The 22,154-nt window shown below is 44.6% G+C and overlaps 1 protein-coding gene and 1 long non-coding RNA gene across 2 annotated transcripts in view; one reads left to right on the forward strand and one right to left on the reverse strand.

Annotated features, from left to right (window-relative positions):
• The window catches only part of LOC138797880 (uncharacterized), a 50,445-nt gene extending 40,129 nt beyond the window's left edge, over positions 1–10,316 (forward strand). The window contains exons 4-5 of the long non-coding RNA XR_011364009.1: positions 8,704–8,786; positions 10,097–10,316. This is a non-coding gene — a long non-coding RNA (uncharacterized lncRNA). The remainder of the gene's footprint in view (positions 1–8,703; positions 8,787–10,096) is intronic.
• A 2-nt stretch (positions 10,317–10,318) lies between these two features.
• RNF150 (ring finger protein 150) overlaps positions 10,319–22,154 on the reverse strand; it is a 78,205-nt gene continuing 66,369 nt past the window's right edge. Inside the window, exon 7 of the mRNA XM_069978638.1 lies at positions 10,319–10,542. Coding sequence (XP_069834739.1) covers positions 10,424–10,542 — 119 coding nt within the window. The 3' untranslated portion in view covers positions 10,319–10,423. The remainder of the gene's footprint in view (positions 10,543–22,154) is intronic.

The raw sequence follows: 22,154 nt of genomic DNA on the forward strand, positions 1-22,154 counted from the left end.
CTTTGATTTAATAACTAACCTTTTGGGGGCATTTATTTCCTGCACTTCAGGATGTTGTGTGCTGAGGATTATATAGCTTGTATATGGCGTTCCTCTTCAGCTTTCCGCTCTCCAGCCTTCATCTCGTTTTCCGACTAGCTGCTGTAATGTCTCCCATATATTGTACACACATAGAAATGAGGGTCCTGCTCTCCTATATCTCTATAGAACAGTGGCCATAGATCTTTAATAACCATTGGTTGAGCGATCACTTGGCTGACACCTATCCTTCCTGGGCTCCCAATATACATTAACATTTAGCATAGCTGAACGTTCATGTATTCTTTATTGGGGGAGGGCACAGCCAGACAGCTCTAATGGTGGCTTATCCATCCCAGAACAAAATGGGTTTGTCTTTAAAAATCCATGACTTCCCTTCCCACTGATATCATTGGAAGCCCCCAATACATCTTATACTGTTGGGCGAACCTGACAGTGGTAGCAGGTTTGACCCACTTTTGTATAAGGCGTATGGGCACCTTTAGAACTAGCTTAGATGACATTATACAGCAGTACTGAGCAGTGTAAGAGACTGTGCCTTTCTCCAGCCATTCTGTAAAGAGAATATTTTTTCTTTATAGTAATTATAATCTAGGGCTTATGAATGTTGCGAGAAAGATGTGGTTCTTAGACAGCTACTGCTATTACATGGACCGACAGCGAGCGGAGAGAAGCAGGGGGGCTGCAGAGAGCTGGGGGAGATTTTTATATCATCTGGGCAGCCCACAGGAGATAATGGCGCTCTGCTGCCACCTCTCCTATTACATGGAACCACGTCCAGCAGACCACCGCTACTGTCATCAGATTTTAGGTCATGCTTTTAAGTGACACTGTCACCCTGTTTTTGCATTATGACTTCTCTACACAGCTGTAAAGAAAATGGCAACCCAGTCAATGGATACCACCAGCCTTGGTCAGGTATATGCCTATACTGGTCAACTATGTAAAGCAGGGATGGGGAACCTTTGGCCCTCCAGCTGCTGCAAAACTACAACTCCCATCATGCCTGGACAGCCAAAGCTTTAGCTTCAGGTATCCAGGCATGATGGGAATTGTAGTTTCCCCTTCCCTGATCTAAAGGTGTATGGTGGCGTCATGGCTAAGAAATGAAGCATTGGGTGTCTTGTATTTCCTTTGTTGTCACAGAAGGCTTATACCCATTGAGAGCAGGGGCACATGGGTATACGGGGTATCAGGCCACAGATAACAGCTGAATGATCAGCCACCTATCAAAGTGTATGGCTTCTGTAAATCTACCGCCACACAGTATGGGATCAATGACCAGAGACTCGCTCTGCACAACACAAAGCCCTATGTTATGACTATAAAAACCCCTTTCATGTTCTCGTTCGTGATCTGCAGGTTTTAGCGTTGCCGACTTTCTTTGGTTTGCGTAAACAGAGTAATAAACCTGCCAGACAAAACAAAGTACAGCCCTGATACAGTACGGCCAACGGTAACAGAAACACGGCGGCCGTGATGGAGCACTGCTCTCGGCTTCCACTAAATATTTCATGCTTTGTAGTTTTCTCCTCGACAAAACAAATGGGGGAATTATAAAACAAATGGGAGCCATCAATCTGCCCGATCGAGTGCGAGAGACTTGGCCAAACATCACATAAAGAATAACCTACACGTTCAATAGGCACCAGAATTACCGATAGTTTGGGTCTTAGCTTCAGTGGAGATATATACATATATTATACATATTATGGGGGAGATCTATCAAACATTGTGTACAGTGAGACTGGCTCAGTCCCCCCTAGCAACCAATCAGATTCCACCTTTCATCCCTCACAGACTGGGCGAGTTCACACTACGGAATTCTCGCGGACAATGTCCGCGGAATTCCGTCAGCTGTCCGCCTGCACATCTGGGCGCCTTTCCGCCGGCCCCATAGACACCATTCTATGGGCCGGCATATTCCGCTATACGCTGAAAGTAGTGTCATGTCACTATTTTTAGCGGATCGCAGAATACGCCAGCCCATAGAATAGTGTCTATGGAGCCGGCAGAAAAGCGCATGCCCCTGCGGGCAGACAGCTGACGGAATTCCGTAGTGTGAACCCGCCCACTCTTTGGAAAATGAAAGGTGGAATCTGATTGGTTGCTAGGGGCGACTGAACCAGTTTCACTTTACACCATGTTTGATAAATCTCCTGTGAACACAGACAGACAGCTGAGAGGGAAATTAAACTGTTTGCAATGTTATAAAATCATGTTTTCCTTCCAAGCACAAGGAGTGGTGCTGAGCTGAAGTATGCACGCTCTTTCTAACCCCTCCCCGTTCTGTACGATTGATGGACAGGGTTTAGCTTCCAGCACTGAGCCTTGCACATCAATCGTGAAGAATAGGGAGGGAGAAGGCAGCTCAGCATGGCCTCTATGGCACCTAAGCTTAGAGAGAAAACAAGATTTTATAACTCTAAAACAGCCATCAGCTAAGAGACAGGTATGCCTTTCCCTATCAGCTGCCCATGTCTGCAGCTCAGAGCATGATACAGCGCTGACAGATTCTCTTTAAACTTTTATCAATGTAGGAGAAGTGCATGATGTTTGTACTATCTAATAGGAGGAGCTCAACAGATCAATGACTTTCTTGTAGAGACCTGATGCTTTGGACCAAGAACAAGCCTAATTCTGTACGATATTCATTTAAAACCAAATTAAACAATTTTCCTTGAGGTGTGTGAGCGTGGAGGGGGGGGGGGTCATGTTCTTCAAGGAGTGGTAGATGTGAGGACATTTCCCATACATTGCCCAGTTCCGGAATATGTCATAGTTATAGAAAATGTCAGATAAACCAGTTAGAATATACTAAGGCACTTATAGTGACAACCACCAACGCATCCCCCCCAAACGGCTGGTACAGTCTATTTGATGAGAGTAAAAGCCCTATTACACTAAACAATTATTGACTGTATTCTGCCAATAATCGTCTTGTGTAATAGAAGACAACGATCAGCCGATGTGAATGATGTCGGCTGATTGTTGCAGTCGTTTGTCTTCCAACATGCGATCTGCTGCCGTCACTCTGTGGAATAGGAGAGGCGGCAGCAGACCGCTGCTATCTGCTATGGGCTGCACAGACGAGCTACCGGGCAGCCCCCCTAAACCTCCCCGCGGCCTTCCCTGCACTCACCCGCTTTCTCCTCTCCGTCGCCCCCTGTAAGGCTTAAGTCCTTCCCATTGTGTTTTTTTTTTTTTTTTTTAATGCTCCTGGTGCCTTAGTTAGGGTAAAAAAAAAAATTATAATTTATCTTTTGACTTCATGTGTAAATGAGCTTGTTTGTGGTTGAGGTGTTTTTGTGCGCTCAACATTTTTTTTTTTTAATCTACCATCACACGTCCTAGCTGCTGGACCACAAAAGGTGACAAAAACACCAAAGAAAAAAAATGCAGTCACACCAACTGCGTTTGAGACAACCAGAACAATCCCCTTGAAGTCTATGGGAGAAAAATGCCACAGTTGCCGACACCCAGCATGCTGCGTTTTGCAAAAACTACCACAGAGCCTCAAAAACGCCAAGGAGGAGAGAAAAACCACCACCCTTAAAAAAACATGTGTGCGTAATGGTGCGTTTACACAGGCAGATTTATCTGACCAATTTTGGAAGCCAAAGTCAGGAATGGACTTGAAAAGACAGGGAATCTCAGTCTTTCCCCTATGACCTGCACCCTGTTTATAGTCTGTTCCTGGCTTTGGCTTCAGAAATCTGTCAGATAAATCTCTCTGTGTAAGTGCACCATTAGGCCGATCATAAACGTCCATTGACTTCCAGCTAACACCTGGCCGGTGGAGTTTTTTCCCCCCCCCCCCTTGATTTTAAAGTAGTGTGAAGCCGGCAAAGTTCCTAAGGACAAGGAGAGTGGGGAGGTAGGAGGGGCGATGCAGACCTGGAGCACGGATGCTGTAGGCCACGCCTCATTGACTCCGTTGCTGCAGATTCAAAGATCATTTTTTACAAGGCATTGGACCAACACGAAGCACTGTCATCAAACGGACGATACCAGTGGTTTGAGGGGGTTTGGGCAATACAGTATCGCTTTAACTACTATACTGGGAAGAATTATATACAGTATACACAAATGGAATATATAAAGCCCCACCCCCATGTCAGATTTCCTAAAAGGTGCACGCCTCTCAGACAATCTACCAGATCTGAGTCCGCTCCGGATTCTGGTATAGATTTTCACCATGATTTACATTTACTATATAAGTGTGGTGCAGGAGGAGGCCACAGATGGGCGAGCAGGGCATACATCCGCAAACAGGTGCAGATTATAGTGCTCACCAATTGGTTTGTCCAAAAACGTGCGCCTTTTTGCCGATGTATGCCAGATAAATACCCCCTTAATGTTTACACTTACAATATGATCATCAATCATAAGGAAGAACTTTTACTTTTTTTTATACATTATAGTCCTGAAAGATTTAAAGTGAGTAACGCTCTGTAAGGTTCGGGTGACTTGGGGATTTTAGGTCATTTTTTCTTGAATTTTTGTGAGCGGTGGGTTTTTGGACACGTTTTAGTCTTTAGGAGCAACATCTTGTGTTACATATAAATTAGTTTAACTTTTATGTTTTAGTATTTCTGCGCAGTAAGGTTCCTATAATAAAGTGTGAATGAGTACAAAGCTGCTAGATCGGTGATTGTTTACTGAGCAATTACACAGGCCGACTATCAGGCAGCAAGGGCTATATATCTATCATTAGTGATGTCCGTGCAGCCCTTGTCTTTAGTGTACAATAAGGTATTTACTCACCTTACCATGTTCCCCGCTGTCCTCGGGCCTTCCGCGGTTTCTGCAGCTCTGCCTTCTGTTCCGGTCTCTGATAGGCCGCTCAGCCAATCACTGTCCACAGAAGGGAAGAGAAGTCAGAGCTGCAGAGACTGGGGAAGGGCCGAGGACACGGGGGAACGTGGCAAGGTAAATAAACACCATATTATTTTTACTACAATCATCAGCCGTCGGCTGCGCATAATTATTGCACTTCGCAATGCGCTATTGACGCCGATTATTTTAGGTCTAGACCTAAAGACACGATCAGCCAATGATTGTTTCACCGACCGATCGTTGTGTCTATTACACGGAGCCATAATTGAAAAGAGCTTTAACTTTTTTTTGCATAATAAAGTCCTTTGTTCCCTTTTGGAGTATTAGTAATTTACTCCGTCACTTTTTTTTTTTTCTGCCACTTCTGTGTTATTCTTTTCTTTAACTTTATATATATTGTCTTTTAGTGTCAGATGAAGAGAGAACGCTTTCCTCTCTCCGGCTCCTGTCATTGATCGCAGCTCATTGTGCAGTCATCATGGACTTGTATGTTGTGGAGTCTTTCTATAGGGCAATCCATCACGTACACTTCCATCATGGTGCCTTCAGGAGATCTATTGCTTATATTATGAGAATTGTGTAATATTGACTTCTTGTAATGCCTCGTGGAGGTCCATAAAATACTCGTTTGTCAAATAACTAAAAAAATAATTACATAAATAATTCCTGTAGAAAGATTCTGTTCTGATGGACTCCTTTTAGATCCCAATAGCATATAAAACCATTGGATGCCACTGTGCACCTATTAAACCCCAGAACATCATCGTGTACATTTCTATTCTTTTATGTTTTGTAAGTTTTACTAAAACGTTTCGCTCTCGTACAGTTTAAAGGTACATTAATAATATTCTTATCACCGGGCTTCAGCAGACATAAGGGATAACAATAGAGCTATTATGTCTCGGGAGTAAGCCGATAAGGCTTGGTTATACAATTATTCTGAATAAAACCGCCTGAAAAAGGCAAATAATAAAGGACTACACCGTGGGTGGTTTGGGGTAGAAAATATTAAGAGCGACACATAATGAAAGTACAAGAGGAAGGGAAGAATAGTGATGTGTGGGGCTTCCTAAGTAAAACCTTATAACATGTGATGTCCAATATAACTAAGGGATCAGTCGTTTTTATGTAATAACCACAAAATTGAAGGGGAATCATCAGCAGCTTAGACGAATATCAAACCTGCTGACAGATCCCTAATGCACACGGGGCACTAAGGAGGAAGGTCTGTCTGTCTGTCACCTTCCTCCTCAGCGCTGTTCCCCTGATGTTAGCCGTGTAATCCTCAGTTCGGAGCACTACCAGCCCCCATCACGCAGAGCCAGCCTGCTCCTTCTAATGATAATCAATGGAGTGGGTGGGCCGGATCTGTACAATTTGGGGGGGGGGGGGGGCAGTGCTCCAGGTTGTGGATTCAACTACTTAACTGCAAGGAAACAGCACCAAGGAAGAAGGTAAGACACATGCCTTCCTCCTCGGCACCGCACGTGCATTAGGGGACTATAAGCAGGTTAGATTAGTCTTACCTGCTGATAGTTTCCCTTTAAAGTTTACATTAACGTATCACACTAAAACAGTGAACCAACCAATGAGAAACTTTTTTTTTTTTTTTTTTTACACTGTGCACTAATGCACAGGATACAATCTTTCTATCATTGTGCTACACCGGTGATAGTAGATTTATATACAATATGGGTTCCCTATCACGGGTGACAATGTACTTTTAGGAACGTACCTGATGAAAGGGGACAATATTATCACTCACAACATTATTTACAAGCTTAGGCCGAGAAGAATAGACTATATCCTCAACTTAAATAACCTATTGTGAATGGTGCAAGATACGCCAGAGAATGGATATAATAAGTATGACAGGTAGAAAATGACAAGACACAGAGCTGAACCCTGGTACAGATCAGGTTCTAAGTTGGGATCACAAATTGTTTAAGGCAGCGATGGGGAAACTCCAGCCCTCCAGCTGTTGCAAAACTACAATTCCCATCATGCCTGGACAGCCAAAGCAAAGCTGGAGGGCCTAAGGTTCCCCATCGCTGGTTTAAGGCCTCACTACACTTTAATACATTTTTTTACCAGACTTCTACTTTAAAGTATTGTATTGCCCTCCCAAAAGTTATACAAATCCCCAATATACACTTATTACGAGTAATGCTTATAAAGTGCTTTTTTTCTCTGCACACGGTGATGTCACTTCCTGGATAACATGGTGATGTCACTTCCTGGATAACATGGTGATGTCACGACCTTCTAGAGCTGTGCAGGCTGTGGCTGCTGGAGAGGATGATGGAAGGGGGACACTGAGGGACACAGGGCACTGGAGGGACACTCAGTATCCCTCTGCCATCATCCTCTCCAGCAGCCACAGCCCGCACAGCTCTGGGAGTCGGGTCGTGACATCACCATGTTATCCAGGAAGTGACATCACCATGTTATCCAGGAAGTGAAGCCTTGATGCAGTAGTAAGTGCAGGGAACAAAGCACTTCATAAGCATTTCCCGTAATAAGTGTATATTGGGGATTTGTATAACTTTTGGGGGGGGCAATACAATACTGTAATTAAAAATTTTTGCCAGACTTTTCCTTCAATGCAATAACAATGATACAATGAAACCACTGCACCTTTACATCTCAAAAGTATTGTTTGTTCAAGTGTCCCATCAGTCGGTCATTGCCCCCTTATAAACAAGTGCATGTAACGTTTGTTTGTTACCGGATCTGATCATCTGTGTGGGCATAAACATGCTACTTGGTTTCTGTGCTGCCAACATAATACATACAGTCTAGGGGAAAAAAATTATTGTACGAATGATTGTTCTTCCCCCGTGCAGAATGCATTACCCACAGGAAGAGGCTTTCAAATGAACGTTAATCGACTTGTTACACAAGTGCTGGTAACTGGCAAATCTAAAGACCCTAGTAGGAGCTTAGTGGAACCCATTTTGCCTCCTACAACAGGCTACAGTGTTTCTTCAGATTCTGGAGCAGCACTAGACCCCTTCAAAGTCCTCACAGATGAGGAAAGTCATGCATTATCCAGTGCTACAAAAACATGGCCACTTTCTTACAGAGACAGCTCCGCTCTTGTCTCCAGTTCAGGTGCGGTTTGCAATTCAGCTCTATTTACTTCAATGGAACTGCGTTGCAAAACCTGCAGCCAACCTGGAGACAAGAGCAGTGCAGTCTCTGGTAGAAAGTGGTCATGTTTTTGAAGAGCTGGATAACTGACTTAAAAACGAGACGTCTGTTGGGGGGGAAGGGGGGGGGGGGGGGAAAAACGACATTCACCTGTCCCCACGCCCACACAGCGCTGCATTCCGCTTCTGGACCCCAGCCGCCTGTCTTCTGAGCTCCCCTCCGGCTACGTCACTACCTGGCTGATGGATGCCCAGCTCAGCCAGTGACTGGGGCAACACACCGCTGCAGTCACTGACTGGGACTCGGTCGTGACATCACCATGTTATCCAGGAAGTGACATCGCCATGTTATCCAGGAAGTAACATCACCAAGTTATCCAGGAAGTGACATCACCATGTTATCCAGGAAGTGACATCACCAAGTTATCCAGGAAGTGACAACACCAAGTTATCCAGGAAGTGACATCACCATGTTATCCAGGAAGTGACGCCGTGATGCAGTAGTAAGTGCAGGGAAAAAAAGCACTTTATAAGCATTTCCTGCAATAAGTCTATATTGATAATTTGTATAACTTTTTGGGGGCAATACAATACTTTAATAAAAAATTTTGCCGGACTTTTCCTTTAAAGGTGTCCTACGAGAGTAGCTTAAGGATTTGTTTTTTTTCCTTAGACACAAGGCCATTCCTATCAATAGTCAGTTCCTGCCCCCTCCACTTCAAGGCTGAGACGCAATACCAGACAAAGCCATCGCTGGTAGGGACACCACACACCCTTCTCCTGTTCCTGTATTAGATCTTTTTTTTCCTCCCCCCACAGCTGATCAGTATTAACCAAGTATTGATGTGGCAGAAAACTGTAAGACATGCAAGTTTATAAATAGTACGGAATATTTCCTGTTCCCATAGTAACACAATAAGAAGCCTCTCCCGCTACAGGGCGCTCTCAACCTTCTCTGCATCAGCATCACCATAGAAACTCAGCTGCACGTTTTTACAAAAAGTTCCTATTGTACAATCACCTGATTTTTTGAGTTCACATTTTTTGCAAAAACCTTGTTAAATCATCATAACACTTGGCTTTCAAACAGATTTAACCGATATTAGATCTACAAACGCCAGTGTTAAGTAAAACAAACTACTTCTATGCTGCTAGCTTCCAGAAGATGAAAAAGAACACTGATATAATAAATATATATATATATTATATATATATATATATATATATATATATATATATATATATATATATATATATATATATATATATATATGTATATGCGTTCATGGTAGCCGATGTTGATACATTCACTTTTATGCAAAAATATTGACCACCCCGGGTCTATAGAATTCCTTAGTATAATGGCGTAATGGAATGTTATGAACAAATATGATATCTTACACAATATCAGAGCACCTGACTAACTTTTTTTTTTTTCTCTTTTAAATTCACCAATAGTTATATTCTCTTTTGAAAAAATATATATATTTATTCTTGAAAAAACATATGCTACTCTGTAGTGTCAGCACAATACTGCGTACATTTTCCATGAAGAGTCAAAAGGACCGCTTCCCCGCAATAAATATGGGGAATTAAAAAAAAAAAAAAAAAATCCTATTTGCACGGTGTCAAACACTTTGACCAACATTGTGAAAGTATGGATGCAAAACTGATGGTGCAACGTAATGTGCCCCTAAATCCCTCGGAGCTTCTTCAATGAAGAGTAACAGATTTAATTTTAGTACCTAAGATTCTTTATGCCAGATCACATGCAACTGGCACCGGCCCTCCAAAGAAATTATCTTCTCAAGTGCTTCTGGGACGCGTGCCCATCCGGTAATCGTAGCTTTCTCCAGATAAGAGCGGGACGTTCATTCATGACCATAACAATCTCTACGTGTTGACTTGGCAGAGAAGCCATAACGTTAAAAAAGAAAAAAGGGAAAAAAAAAAAATTACAAAAACATTTGCTATGACCAAGATTTTGGTGATTGGATACAACAATTAAAACTGGGTAAACAACAAAAAAAAGGGATTGTAAAGTTTCTATCTCTTCTTAAAAACAGCATCAAAGATTTCAATCCAGGTCCAGGTCTACTACCATCCACATCCGGGAAGCCTGCGGACTGGCGTCTCGCACGTGAGGAAATGAGGAGGCCGCTACTCCCACGTCAATACAACTTAAAATCCTGCGGGTGAGGAACTGTGCTGAAACAGCAGGCATCTGGCGCTATTGCTTTTTTTTTTCTCATGTTCGTCCCATGAATGGAGTGCTCTGGAGATTTATGGTGATGGTGAGTGGTTTTTAACTTATTGGAATAGTCCAAGCTCCAGGATAGCCGACCTCTTCATACCTTCTACATCTTTTCTATGGAACACAGCGACAGACCTGCTCATGACTTCACCTCGTCACAGTCCTGGTCGGTTGAAAGATCCACGTCTGATAGTCCAACGTCTACCGCCATGATGAGAGATATATCGGAGTCACTGCTGATTACTGGCTCCTGCTCACCTAAGAGAAGGAAACAATAGAGTTAATAAGGATAACATATAGAACGACATAAAATATTCCATATAAATATCTATAACTGGAAAAGTGAGAATCAGCATTAACTAAATAAGACCTACAGAGCTGTAAATGTGGCTCCTGTCTCTGGTGTAAGATCATTTCCTATATGCCCACAGCAACCAATCACAGTATAGATCATTTCCTATATGCCCACAGCAACCAATCACAGTATAGATCATTTCCTATATGCCCACAGCAACCAATCACAGTATAGATCATTTCCTATATGCCCACAGCAACCAATCACAGTATAGATCATCTCCTATATGCCCACAGCAACCAATCACAGTATAGATCATTTCCTATATGCCCACAGCAACCAATCACAGCTCAGCTTTAATTTCTCATTCTGCTTTGGTGAAAAGAAAGCTGAGCTGTGATTGGTTGCTATGGGCAACAAAGGATCTTACTGTAAGGGCCGATCTGCTAGATCGGCACTCGTTCCATGGCTCGACTATCATGTAGCAAGGGCTGTATGTTTCATTACATTCACACCGGTACATTATTATCTGCAGCAAATCCTGTATGTGTGAATGATAACTTAGCAGCAGCCATCTTATCTTATGGCGGGTCATATCCAGGGGTTGGGTGGGTTCAAGGGGCTGTCCAGGGGTGACAGGTTTTCCCATTAGCTTGCACTCAGCATTTCGGCGGCCCAGAGTCCACAGGAGGCGCCCAGTGCAGGACATGTGTGATGACGTCACTGCGCTGCAGGCGTCAGGACACCTCTCACATAGTGCAGGCTAAAAACTACCTGTGTCCTACAAGATTATAATATGGGCGGTCTGAGCAGCTGTCCAGACCACCCATATTATAATCTAATGCGATGGCGGGCCAAATGTAATTCAAACTCTGAATTGCCTGGCGGGCCAAAAATAGCAGCACTGGGGACCAGAGTTTGACATGACTGTACTAGAAGGAACACTAGGCATAGTGAAACGTGATTCCCTAAACTGAGCAATGCAGGAAAGGGTTAACAGTTCCCATAGTGAGGCCTGTGCAATATGTCGGATAGCAGCACATTGATGCCCAGCGTCTCCCTTTGTTGATCATCTCTAAGGTAACAGAGCTCACAAGCTGGAAAGCTTCATCTATCACACTGAATATTCTTTGCACTCAAAGTGCGTCATCCATTAATGCCCCATATACAGAAAATAGCAGAAACGGTGTTGGGGCTATAGGTGATTTACTATAAATAGGCTTTATTATATAAAAGGTTTAATCCGGTTACTGTTATGCAGTAGGACTTTCAACAGTACGAACAGTAGACCCAAGAGTTGTATTAGAGGGGTATTCCACTCAAACATAACTTTTGATATGTTGCTGCCCATGATGAGAACAACAATTCCTTCCATACTTGTTATCATCTATTCAGTCTCCTTCCCCCAGTTCTCAGCTGCTGCTTTCTGCTGAAGACACAAAAATCTGTGTGTGAGCTTTTCTCTCTAACTCCCCCTCCCGTCTGAGACAGATGATGTAACCAAGTCCCTGACTGCAACATTGTAGCTACTTTGTAATGCTGGGAGGGTTTATCACCGTGAGTTCATTGGCATTACAAAGAAGCTACAATGTGGCAGATAGCCAGAATTATTTACTCACCGATAATTCGTTTTTCATGAGTCCATCATGACAGCACCACCTGGAGATTGATCCCCATTAGTCCTAATAGGAACAGGAAGCACAAGAGGTTAAAAGGAGCCCCTCCCCGCTTCACCCTCAGTGTTTATCAATTACTATTTACATAGCACCAACACCAATATAACAATAAGGGAGGGTAATAAATGGGGTGCTGTCATGATGGACTCATGAAAAACGAATTATCGGTGAGTAAATAATTCTGGCTTTTCAGAGCGTCCAGTCATGACAGCACCACCTGGAGACATACCAGATAATCCATTTAGGGAGGGACTACAGCATGCAGCACTTTTCGTCCGAAGGATACATCTTGAGACGAGGCCACATTTAGTTTGTAGTGACGATAAAAGGTATGTGGTGATGACCACGTTGCCGCCCTGCAGATCTGCTCAAGTGAGGCTGCAGCTTTTACTGCCCAGGAGACCGATACTGCTCTGGTGGAATGAGCTTTAAGTTTGTCAGGAACTTCTTTACCAGAAGATTTATAGGCTTCTGATATGGCGGATTTCATCCATCTGGCTATGGATGCTTTAGAAGCCTTTTTACCTCTATTTGGACCCTGGAACTGCAGGAGTAGATTAGAGTCTTTTCTCCAGTCTTCAGTAGCTTGAAGATAGGCAATTACTGCTCTGCGAACATCCAGAGTGTGGAGGCGAGCTTCTTTAGCGTTCTTAGGCGGATCGCAGAATGAAGGGAGAACTATATCTTGTGATCGGTGGAAATCTGTGACCACTTTGGGTAAAAAGGAAGGGTTTAGTTTGAGGATTACCCTATCCTCTAAGACAGTTAGGTATGGTTGCTCTATAGAGAGTGCTTGTAGTTCACAGACTCTCCTTGCAGATGTAATTGCAATTAGAAATACAGTTTTTATAGTCAAAAATTTTGTAGACAATTCACTAAGAGGCTCAAACGGTTGTTGAGTCAAAGCTTGAAGTACCAGGTTGAGGTCCCAAGGAGGAGTAAGATTGGAAATCTTGGGTTTTAGCCTCGATACGGCCCGAAAGAACCTCTTGACCCACCTATGGTCTGCAATAGGGGAGTCAAAAAAACATCCTAACGCTGATACTTGTACCTTAAGCGTACTTAGTGAAAGTCCTTTGTCAAGACCTGCTTGGAGAAAATCCAAGATCTGGGGTATATTTGGCTTGAGAGGATCGGGAGTTGCTTCTTTACACCATGAGCAAAATCTCCTCCAATATTTAAGGTAAATCGCAGAGGTGACTTCTTTTTTACTCTTTAACATGGTATCAATTACCTTCGAGGAAAGGCCTTTACGGGTCAGGAAGGACTTTTCAATAGCCATGCTGCAAGATGGAGTTGTTGTATCCCTTGGTGATTGAGAGGGCCCTGGACGAGGAGATCTGTCCTTTGTGGCAGTCTGATGGGACCTTCTACTGCTAGTCTTTTTAACAGGCAAAACCAGCTCCTTTTTGGCCAGACTGGAGCGACAAAGATCACTTGTGTTTGGCTTATCAGGATCTTTTGAAGGGCCTTCCCTAGCAGGGGAAACGGAGGGAATGCGTATGCCAGATGGAACGACCATGGTTGTATTAGAGCATCCACTGCCTCTGGTCTTTCCTCTGGATTTAGGGAGAAGAAACGGTCTGCTTTCTTGTTCTTTTGTGTTGCAAAGAGGTCCACTTCTGGAACTCCCCACCTTTCTGTAAGGTTTAGAAACACCTCCTGATTTAGGCTCCACTCTCCTGGAAGGACCCTCTTCCGACTGAGATAATCTGCCTTCACGTTGTCTGAGCCTTTCAGATGGACCGCTGAGATGGACTGAAGATGGAGTTCCGCCCAGTTGAAGATCTTTTGAGACATCTTCTGTAGGAGAGAGTGGCGTGTTCCGCCCTGGTGGTTTATGAAGGCTACTGTTGTCGCGTTGTCGGAGTAAACTTTTACGTTTTTTTGATGGAGATGTTCTGCCTGTTTCAACGCTTTGAAGACGGCTTTTAGTTCTCTCAGGTTTGAGGAGGCGCATCTCGTTTTTTCCGACCACTGCCCTTGAAGATAAAGGTCTTGCACGTGGGCTCCCCATCCCCACTGACTGGCGTCTGTGGTGAGTGTCACTATCTGCGGAGGAAACCATAGAAGACCTTTTGTTAGGTTTTTTTCTTTTAACCACCAGGTTAATGACGCTTTCACCTGTATTGACACCGACATCTTTGAATCTAGGGATGATTGTTGTCGATTCCAGGATTTCAGGATCTGCGCTTGGAGGACCCTTGAATGGCTCTGACACCAGGGCACCGCCGGTATGCAAGATGTCATGGACCCCAGTACAGACATTGCTTCTCTGATTGTTGTTGTTTTCTTTCTGGAAAATTTCCTGAACTTGTCCAGGAGTGACACTACTTTTTCCCGAGGGAGAAAGGTTATCTGTTGATTTGTATCCAACAACATTCCGAGAAACTTCTTCAGGTGGGAAGGGTCCAGATCTGACTTGTGTAGATTCACAATCCACCCTAAATCCTGGAGACAAGAGATGGTGAGTGAGATGTGAACATTTAACTGATCTTTGGACTGTGCTATAAGGAGCAGGTCGTCGAGGTAAGGGATTATTGTCACCCCCTGAAGTCTGAGGTGAGCTACGGCCTCCACCATTATCTTCGTAAAAATACGAGGAGCCGAGGCTATCCCGAAGGGTAGCGCCTTGAATTGATAATGGTGAGTGACTCCTTTGTGAACAACAGCAAACCTTAGATATTTTTGGTGGTTTTCGTGAATGGGAATGTGGAAATACGCATCTTTGAGATCTATTGTGGCCAACCAGGCTCCTTTGGTTATCAGGGGAATAGCTGATTTCAGAGTCTCTATCTTGAACCTCTTGTAAGTAATAACTTTGTTGAGAGGTTTGAGGTTTATGATTGTCCTGAAAGCTCCATTTGGCTTTTGTACTAGAAATAAGCGAGAATAATGGCCCATTTTCAATTGAGCCTCGGGAACTTGGACAATGGCATTTAGAGATAGAAGCTCTGACACCCCTTGCCACAGACGCTCGTTTGACAAGTCTGATCCGAGTGAGGTAGTACAGAATCTTAGAGGAGGGAGGTCTGAAAATTCTATTTTGTAGCCCCTTTCTAGTGTTGACAGTATGAAGGGGTTTGATGTTATCTTTTCCCATTGATGGTAAAAATGGGATAGCCTCCCCCCTACAGGCAACGTGTCATTGCTTTTTGTCTGAAGGTTTGGGGTTGTGAGACGACTCTCTCCCCTTACCTCCTTTGGGATAGCTCCACCTTCCTGTTTTGCCTTTACCTTTGAAGCTTTGGTATGTGTTTTGTCTGAAGGAACGAAAATTTTGTTTACCTTTCGGCTTCTTCTCGTTTGGGAAATCCTTTTTCTTGTCAGCGGCCTTCTCCAAGATGGAATCAAGGGCGGGACCAAACACAAACGAACCTTCAAATGGAACAGCACAAAGTTTGGTTTTAGAAATATTGTCTCCTTGCCAGCTCTTTAACCAAAGTGCTCTCCTAGCAGCATTGGTTAAAGCGGCTGCTTTAGCTGCGAACCTAATGGATTCTGCTGACACATCCACTAGGAAAGCTGTAGCAAGCTTTAACATGGGAACCGCTTTGAGAATTTCTTCTCTAGGTGTTTTGTTTTGCAACTGGCCTTCCAACTCCTCCAACCATTCAAAAAGGGACCTAGCTGCACTAGTGGCAGCTATATTAGGGTTAAGGGCTGCCGCAGAGGAATCCCAGGCCCTACGTAGTAAACCATCCATCTTCCTGTCCATGGTGTCTCTAAGCTGAGAGGCATCCTCAAAAGGCAGAGAGATCTTTTTAACTACCTTGGCTACCTGGACATCAATATTTGGAGTCTCAGTCCATAGTTTCACATCACTTTCATCAAAAGGGAATCTTGCTCTAAATTCTTTAGGAATTTGCAGCCTTTTTTCTGGGTCATGCCACTCATCTAACACAAGATTCTTTATACTCTCATGGACAGGAAAAACACGCTTTTTCATGGGCCTGAGCCCCGCAAACATCTGGTCTTGTTTATTTGTAGGGACCTGCACATCTTTGATATCCATGGTATTCCTTATAGCAGTCAGAAGAATATCAGTATCCTCAGCAGAAAAATAAAACCTTTTAGGCTCTTGGTAGGTTTCTTGTACTATTTCTATCTCCTCATGATCAGATTTGTCTTCTGCAGATAATATCTGTTCCTCGGAATCAGAATCAGATATTATAATGCGTCTAGATTTTTTAGGGGGAGGCTCAGGGGACTGAGACCTGTCTTTCGCCAGGGCCGCAGAAACCGTGGCTTTAACCTCCTTATTGATCATCTCCCGGAGTTCGTTCACCAATGATGGTGACTCCTGTCTCAGGATATTAGATGTGCATGCCTTACAAAGGGGTTTGTTGTAACCTTCGGCCAGACTCTCCTTACATATACCACAGCTTCTTACAGGTGGCTCCTTGTCTCCCTATGGGAGAGAAGGAGTACATTAGTACATGCTACATCGAAATAAGGTAAGTGAACCCAAGGGTCAGTTACTCACTGGGCATGCAGACGAGGCCCACACCACAGATTCAGGGCGGGAGGCGTCCATCATAGCAGTCAGGACAGACAAAGAGGATGCAGGAGTGTTCTCTCTTACCTTAAGTAGTCTATCAGCCTCAGACCAGCTTGAATCTGGCGCCAAACACAGACGTTTCCACGCCCCCCGGCATCCCCAGTCACTGGCTGGCCGGTGTGCGGCGCCATCTTGGGGGCGGGACTTCCGGTCCCGGCATGCCGTGCGCGACGCGAAACGGCGTGACGTCATGCGTCACGCACGCCGGCACGGCCCGAAACCGGAAGGAGCCAGGGGAGACACACGCGTGCACCCGAGGCCCGGCAAACTTACCTACCCGCCGCATAAACTCCCAGAGCGCAGCAGCGGGCAATCATGGGACCAGGAGGCGCAGGCATCCATCATCCGCGCGACCCGATGCGAGCAAACGAGGAGGGGAGAAGACAGATTCGGCCGACCCCGCTCGCCTGGCATCCACCACACTGATCCAGTAGCCAGCCCCCCGGACCAGGAGAGGTAAGAACCTCTGTGTGCTTCGTCCTGAATAGGAACAGGAAAACACTGAGGGTGAAGCGGGGAGGGGCTCCTTTTAACCTCTTGTGCTTCCTGTTCCTATTAGGACTAATGGGGATCAATCTCCAGGTGGTGCTGTCATGACTGGACGCTCTGAAAAAAGCCAGTAAGGGACTTGTTTACATCATCTATCTGCCACATTGTAGCTTCTTTGTAATGCCAATGAACTCACGGTGATAAACCCTCCCAGCATTACAAAGTAGCTACAATGTTGCAGTCAGGGACTTGGTTACATCAGCAGTCTCAGAGGGGAGGGGGGAGGAGGGGGAGACAGAGAAAAGCTCACACACAGTTTCTTGTGTTTTCAGCAGAAAGCAGCAGCTGAGAACTGGGGAAGGAGACTGAATAGATAATAAGTAAGGAAGGAATTGTTAGTGTCACCATGGGCAGCAACATATCAAAAGTTATGTTTGAGTGGAATACCCCTTTAAAGCCTTACAATGAGATACATATACATCATCAGCAAGACTTAGGGGCAGCACATGGCATACATGTATGTCATTCACAGTTGCTATGCCTGGCAGGAGAAAATGCTGAACTAGTATTCTAACCCTTCGATGTTGCATTCTATAACATTTAAGGCATTCAGGTAAAGGATGGGGGTTCCTATCAGTGCTCCATATTGGGGGGCTCTGCTGATTTTCCACCCCCTGTGTATGGCCTGTTTTACTGCCAAGATTAAGGGTGGATTCACACACATACTGTATCACAGCGAATTTCACGCCACAGGTTTCGCAGGAACACCGATCTCTATTAAAGTCTATGGCACTCCATTCTCGCAACAGATTTTCATTCCGCTGTGAGAATTGTGCCATATTACTTCGCTCCCGCCACCATGCTTACCTGTCCGTTTCCCACCATCGCACTCCCAAATGCTTCTCTGGGTCCGTGCTCAGTGACGGCCCTCTGAGCAAATCACTGAGTGGGCTGTCAGTGTGCAGGGGCCCGGAGTAGCATACCGGCTAAAAGTGAATCTGCTGTGTGAATCTAACCTTAGGCCAGTTTCACATGTAACAGATCCGCAGCAGCTACGCTATATGCGTGATATCCAGGAAGTGACATCACCATGATATCCGGGAAGTGACATCACCATGATATCCAGGAAGAGACATCACCATGATATCCAGGAAGAGACATCACCATAAGATCCAGGAAGTGACATCACCATGTTATCCAGGAAGTGAAGCCTTGATGCAGTAGTAAGTGCAGGGAAAAAACACTTTATAAGCATTTCCCATAATAAGTGTATATTTGTGATTTGTATAACTTTTGGAGGACAATATAATACTTTAATAAAAATTCTCGCCAGACTTCTCCTTTAATATTCTATTCATTCCTTTTTAATAGCAGGTCTTAACACATTTGTTTTAGAATATAAAAACCTAAGCAGAAAAAGCCGACCCATCTGAAAGTCCAGTACTCTTCTATGGCTTGTGAATGGCTCGGCTGCATGTTTTTCTTCCTAAATAATCCCCTACAGTATGAAGTACAGGATCACAGGGCAACATGTTCACTTCCTGCATAAAAAACCCTTATGTATTGCTGGAGCCGTAATTCAGACATATGCCTCCGATAAATCAGAGACTGGAGACAGATGCAAGACAGATGTGCCAGTAGGAGTCAATGGAAAGAACAAGAAGTACATACTTAGCATTCTCCTCAAACTGACTAAGATTTGTGATTTTAAGAGCTAAAAATCATAAAATCAGTGATACAACTAAGCCCAGGACATCTCCCCATATACCCATATACATCGGATAAAAGTCAGTCAGTCGCCTTAAAGGGGTATTCCATTCTCAACTAATCTAGTTTATCTCGGAGGATTTCAAGTTGTATATTTTTGGCAATAAATTCATTTAGCAAACATGAACATAACGATACCTACCTCCCTGGCTCCCGTGCAGGGGTCGCTGTCCTCCGCTCCGGTTCCTGAGAAGATCAGGAATGATGGCTGTTGGCCGACGGCTATATTATGCGCATGGCCAGCACCAGTCATATTGGTTTTATGCAAGGTATCAAAGACATGGCTGCCAATGATATTATGTGTGGTTAGATAGTCAAAACTTTTAGGCTGGGCAAGCAAAAAGGCAGGGAAAGAAGTGGGGTTTACCTAGTCAGTAGGGGCACTACTCCCACACCTACCTCTCCGTGTATACACCCTACAACTCTGGATATGTGTCATTTCACAGTCCTCATACTCTTTACAATACTGCTACATTTTATTGTATATAGTTCATACAGATATTTTCTTCGGTGATGTAATCGGTAGGCTGGATTAAAGGGGTACTCCATTTAAGAAAGATTTAACCCTGTAAGAATGTGTGTAATAGGTTTCTGTTACGTGAATTGGTCTGTTTCTATGCAGCACATCCTGATCTACACCCTGAAGCTGCTGAAAATACTCACTTCATCACCACTCCTCTGTTCTCCTCCCCTCTGAGACCAATGTCACATGATCTCAGTCTCATCTGTTGCCAGGCAAGCTGTAACACCAGCAATGACAGCACACTAATCAGTGAGCACTCTGCAAAGGGGCGGGGAAACAACAAAACAGTGACAGCCTCCTGAGCAGTGTAGGAGAAAGGAAACACAGTTGTTCCATCTCTCTCATTCTAATCTAAATAGATAAGAGATAGATATTTTGTTTGCAGTGTGGAGCCAGCGTTGGGCAGATACTACAAAATGGGGTGGATACCTGGCAGTTGGATCTGAGGTGCAATGCCACCTTGGATACAGACCGGCTATTAGAAAAACTTGTTAACTCAGGAATGGCGGCAGCTAAATAGATAGGAGACGGCTCAAAATACTTTGGGGAGCATTTCATTGTTTAGCTTGGGTGAAATACCCCTTTAAAGAATACCATATTTATAACTAGAATAGCATGACTTATTTTCATGAGTGCTGCTGTAACGTGGGGGCTGCAGAAAGTTTTACAGTCCACATAGCCTTCCTGTGAACCCTTCGGCAGAGTTTAGCCATTCAGAGCAGATTTGGGGCACCCCTGTGTGTGATCACAGCGGACGTGAATCTAGAGCTCATCTGTAATCCTCACTTGTCATAGTCTATTTCTAGCCAATGTTAAGATACGGCTCAAAACACTGGAGTGCTGTGATAATGCACATGGTGGTTAATATACAGATGTATAAATGTTTCTGGAACATATCAGAATTGAACACGTGAGATAACGTAGAGGTTATGGGTGCAGGCAATTTTTGGGATTCCTGTTGTCACCCCCATTTCCCTGCAGAATGTTGGCGAACTTGTTGTGGAAAAGACTTGGAGTGAATGTGAGCTCAGCGAGACTGATAGGAAGAGAGATATCAAAGCACGTGTAGAGGAAAAGTGGCGCAGATGCCTATGGCGCAACCAATCACATTGCTTCATTTATTTTTTTCAAAAACGCCCGGAATCTGATGGGTTGTAATAGGCAACTACTCCATTGTTTAATCATACACGTTCTGAGGGACAATGATCAGTGGATGTCAATAGACTCAAAGGAGATGAAAAACCATGTAAGATACAGCTACGGCCTATACTGACATATACTAGTAAAATAAAAGCATGAATGTGAACGTATTATAATGCAGGAAACGCTGCGGTGTCGGTATATACACTAACATAGTATTATCATTATGGTTGTATAAACAGACTCATCTCCGCTTCCTCCCCTGGATTGTAAAGCTTAACACTGGGGAAAAGCAAAATATAAAGCAGATCTTCTCATCCTTCTAACGCCCACTCCACCAAATGTCACAGACACTTTGCATCTTCCTATTTACAGTTACTTTTGGCCTTCCTTAAAGGGGTTGTCCGGGATTTTTTCATAAACTTGCATTGCACTGACCTCTGTGGTTGTTGTATATTCTACATACACTTCTATTTTTTTTTTTTTTTATTTAGAGCTTTCTGTGTTCAGTCACATGACTGCTCTGTCTGCGTTTTATTTACTTCCTGTCTGTTTCCTGTTCCTGTCAATGAGGGAACAGTGAGTCATCAGGTGGGCGGGGTTATTTATCCACATTTCTTTAGCCCCACCTTTGAAGGAGGAGCTAACATCTCAGCTCAGTAGAAACTGCAGCAATAAGGGCAGCATGACATGGAGGAGACAAGGAGCCATGTTGTGGGGGGCACAGAGGTCAGCCATGTTGTGGGGGGCACAGAGGTCAGCCATGTTGTGGGGGGCACAGAGGTCAGCCATGTTGCTTTGTAGTGCTGGGGCCCTGGGACTACCGCTACATGTGTGTCCGCCAAAGTCTGCATGAGTTCTATCACACTCTCCAAAACATTGTGAGCCTCAATAGGACAGGGATCAAGATGAGTGACTACAAACTCTGTACAGAACTGCAGAATAAGTTGGAGCTATATAAATAAAGGAACTATGGGGGTGATTTTTGAGATCTTGTCTCCCATAGCAACCAGTCCGATTCTAGGTTTCATTTTTAGAGGCCTTTTTGAAAATGAAAGCAGCAACCTGATTGCTGGAGGAGGGGGGAGGAGACACAGGAGGAGGAGGCCGGGGAGGGGGAGGAGGCCCGGGAGAGACAGGCCGGGGAGGGGGAGGAGGCCCGGGAGAGACAGGACGAGGAGGGGGAGGAGGCCCGGGAGAGACAGGACGAGGAGGGGGAGGAGGCCCGGGAGAGACAGGACGAGGAGGGGGAGGAGGCCCGGGAGAGACAGGCCGGGGAGGGGGAGGAGGCCCGGGAGAGACAGGACGGGGAGGGGGAGGAGGCCCGGGAGAGACAGGACGAGGAGGGGGAGGAGGCCCGGGAGAGACAGGACGGGGAGGGGGAGGAGGCCCGGGAGAGACAGGACGGGGAGGGGGAGG

Source organism: Dendropsophus ebraccatus, chromosome 7 (assembly GCF_027789765.1).
Source record: "Dendropsophus ebraccatus isolate aDenEbr1 chromosome 7, aDenEbr1.pat, whole genome shotgun sequence".
NCBI lineage: Eukaryota > Metazoa > Chordata > Amphibia > Anura > Hylidae > Dendropsophus > Dendropsophus ebraccatus.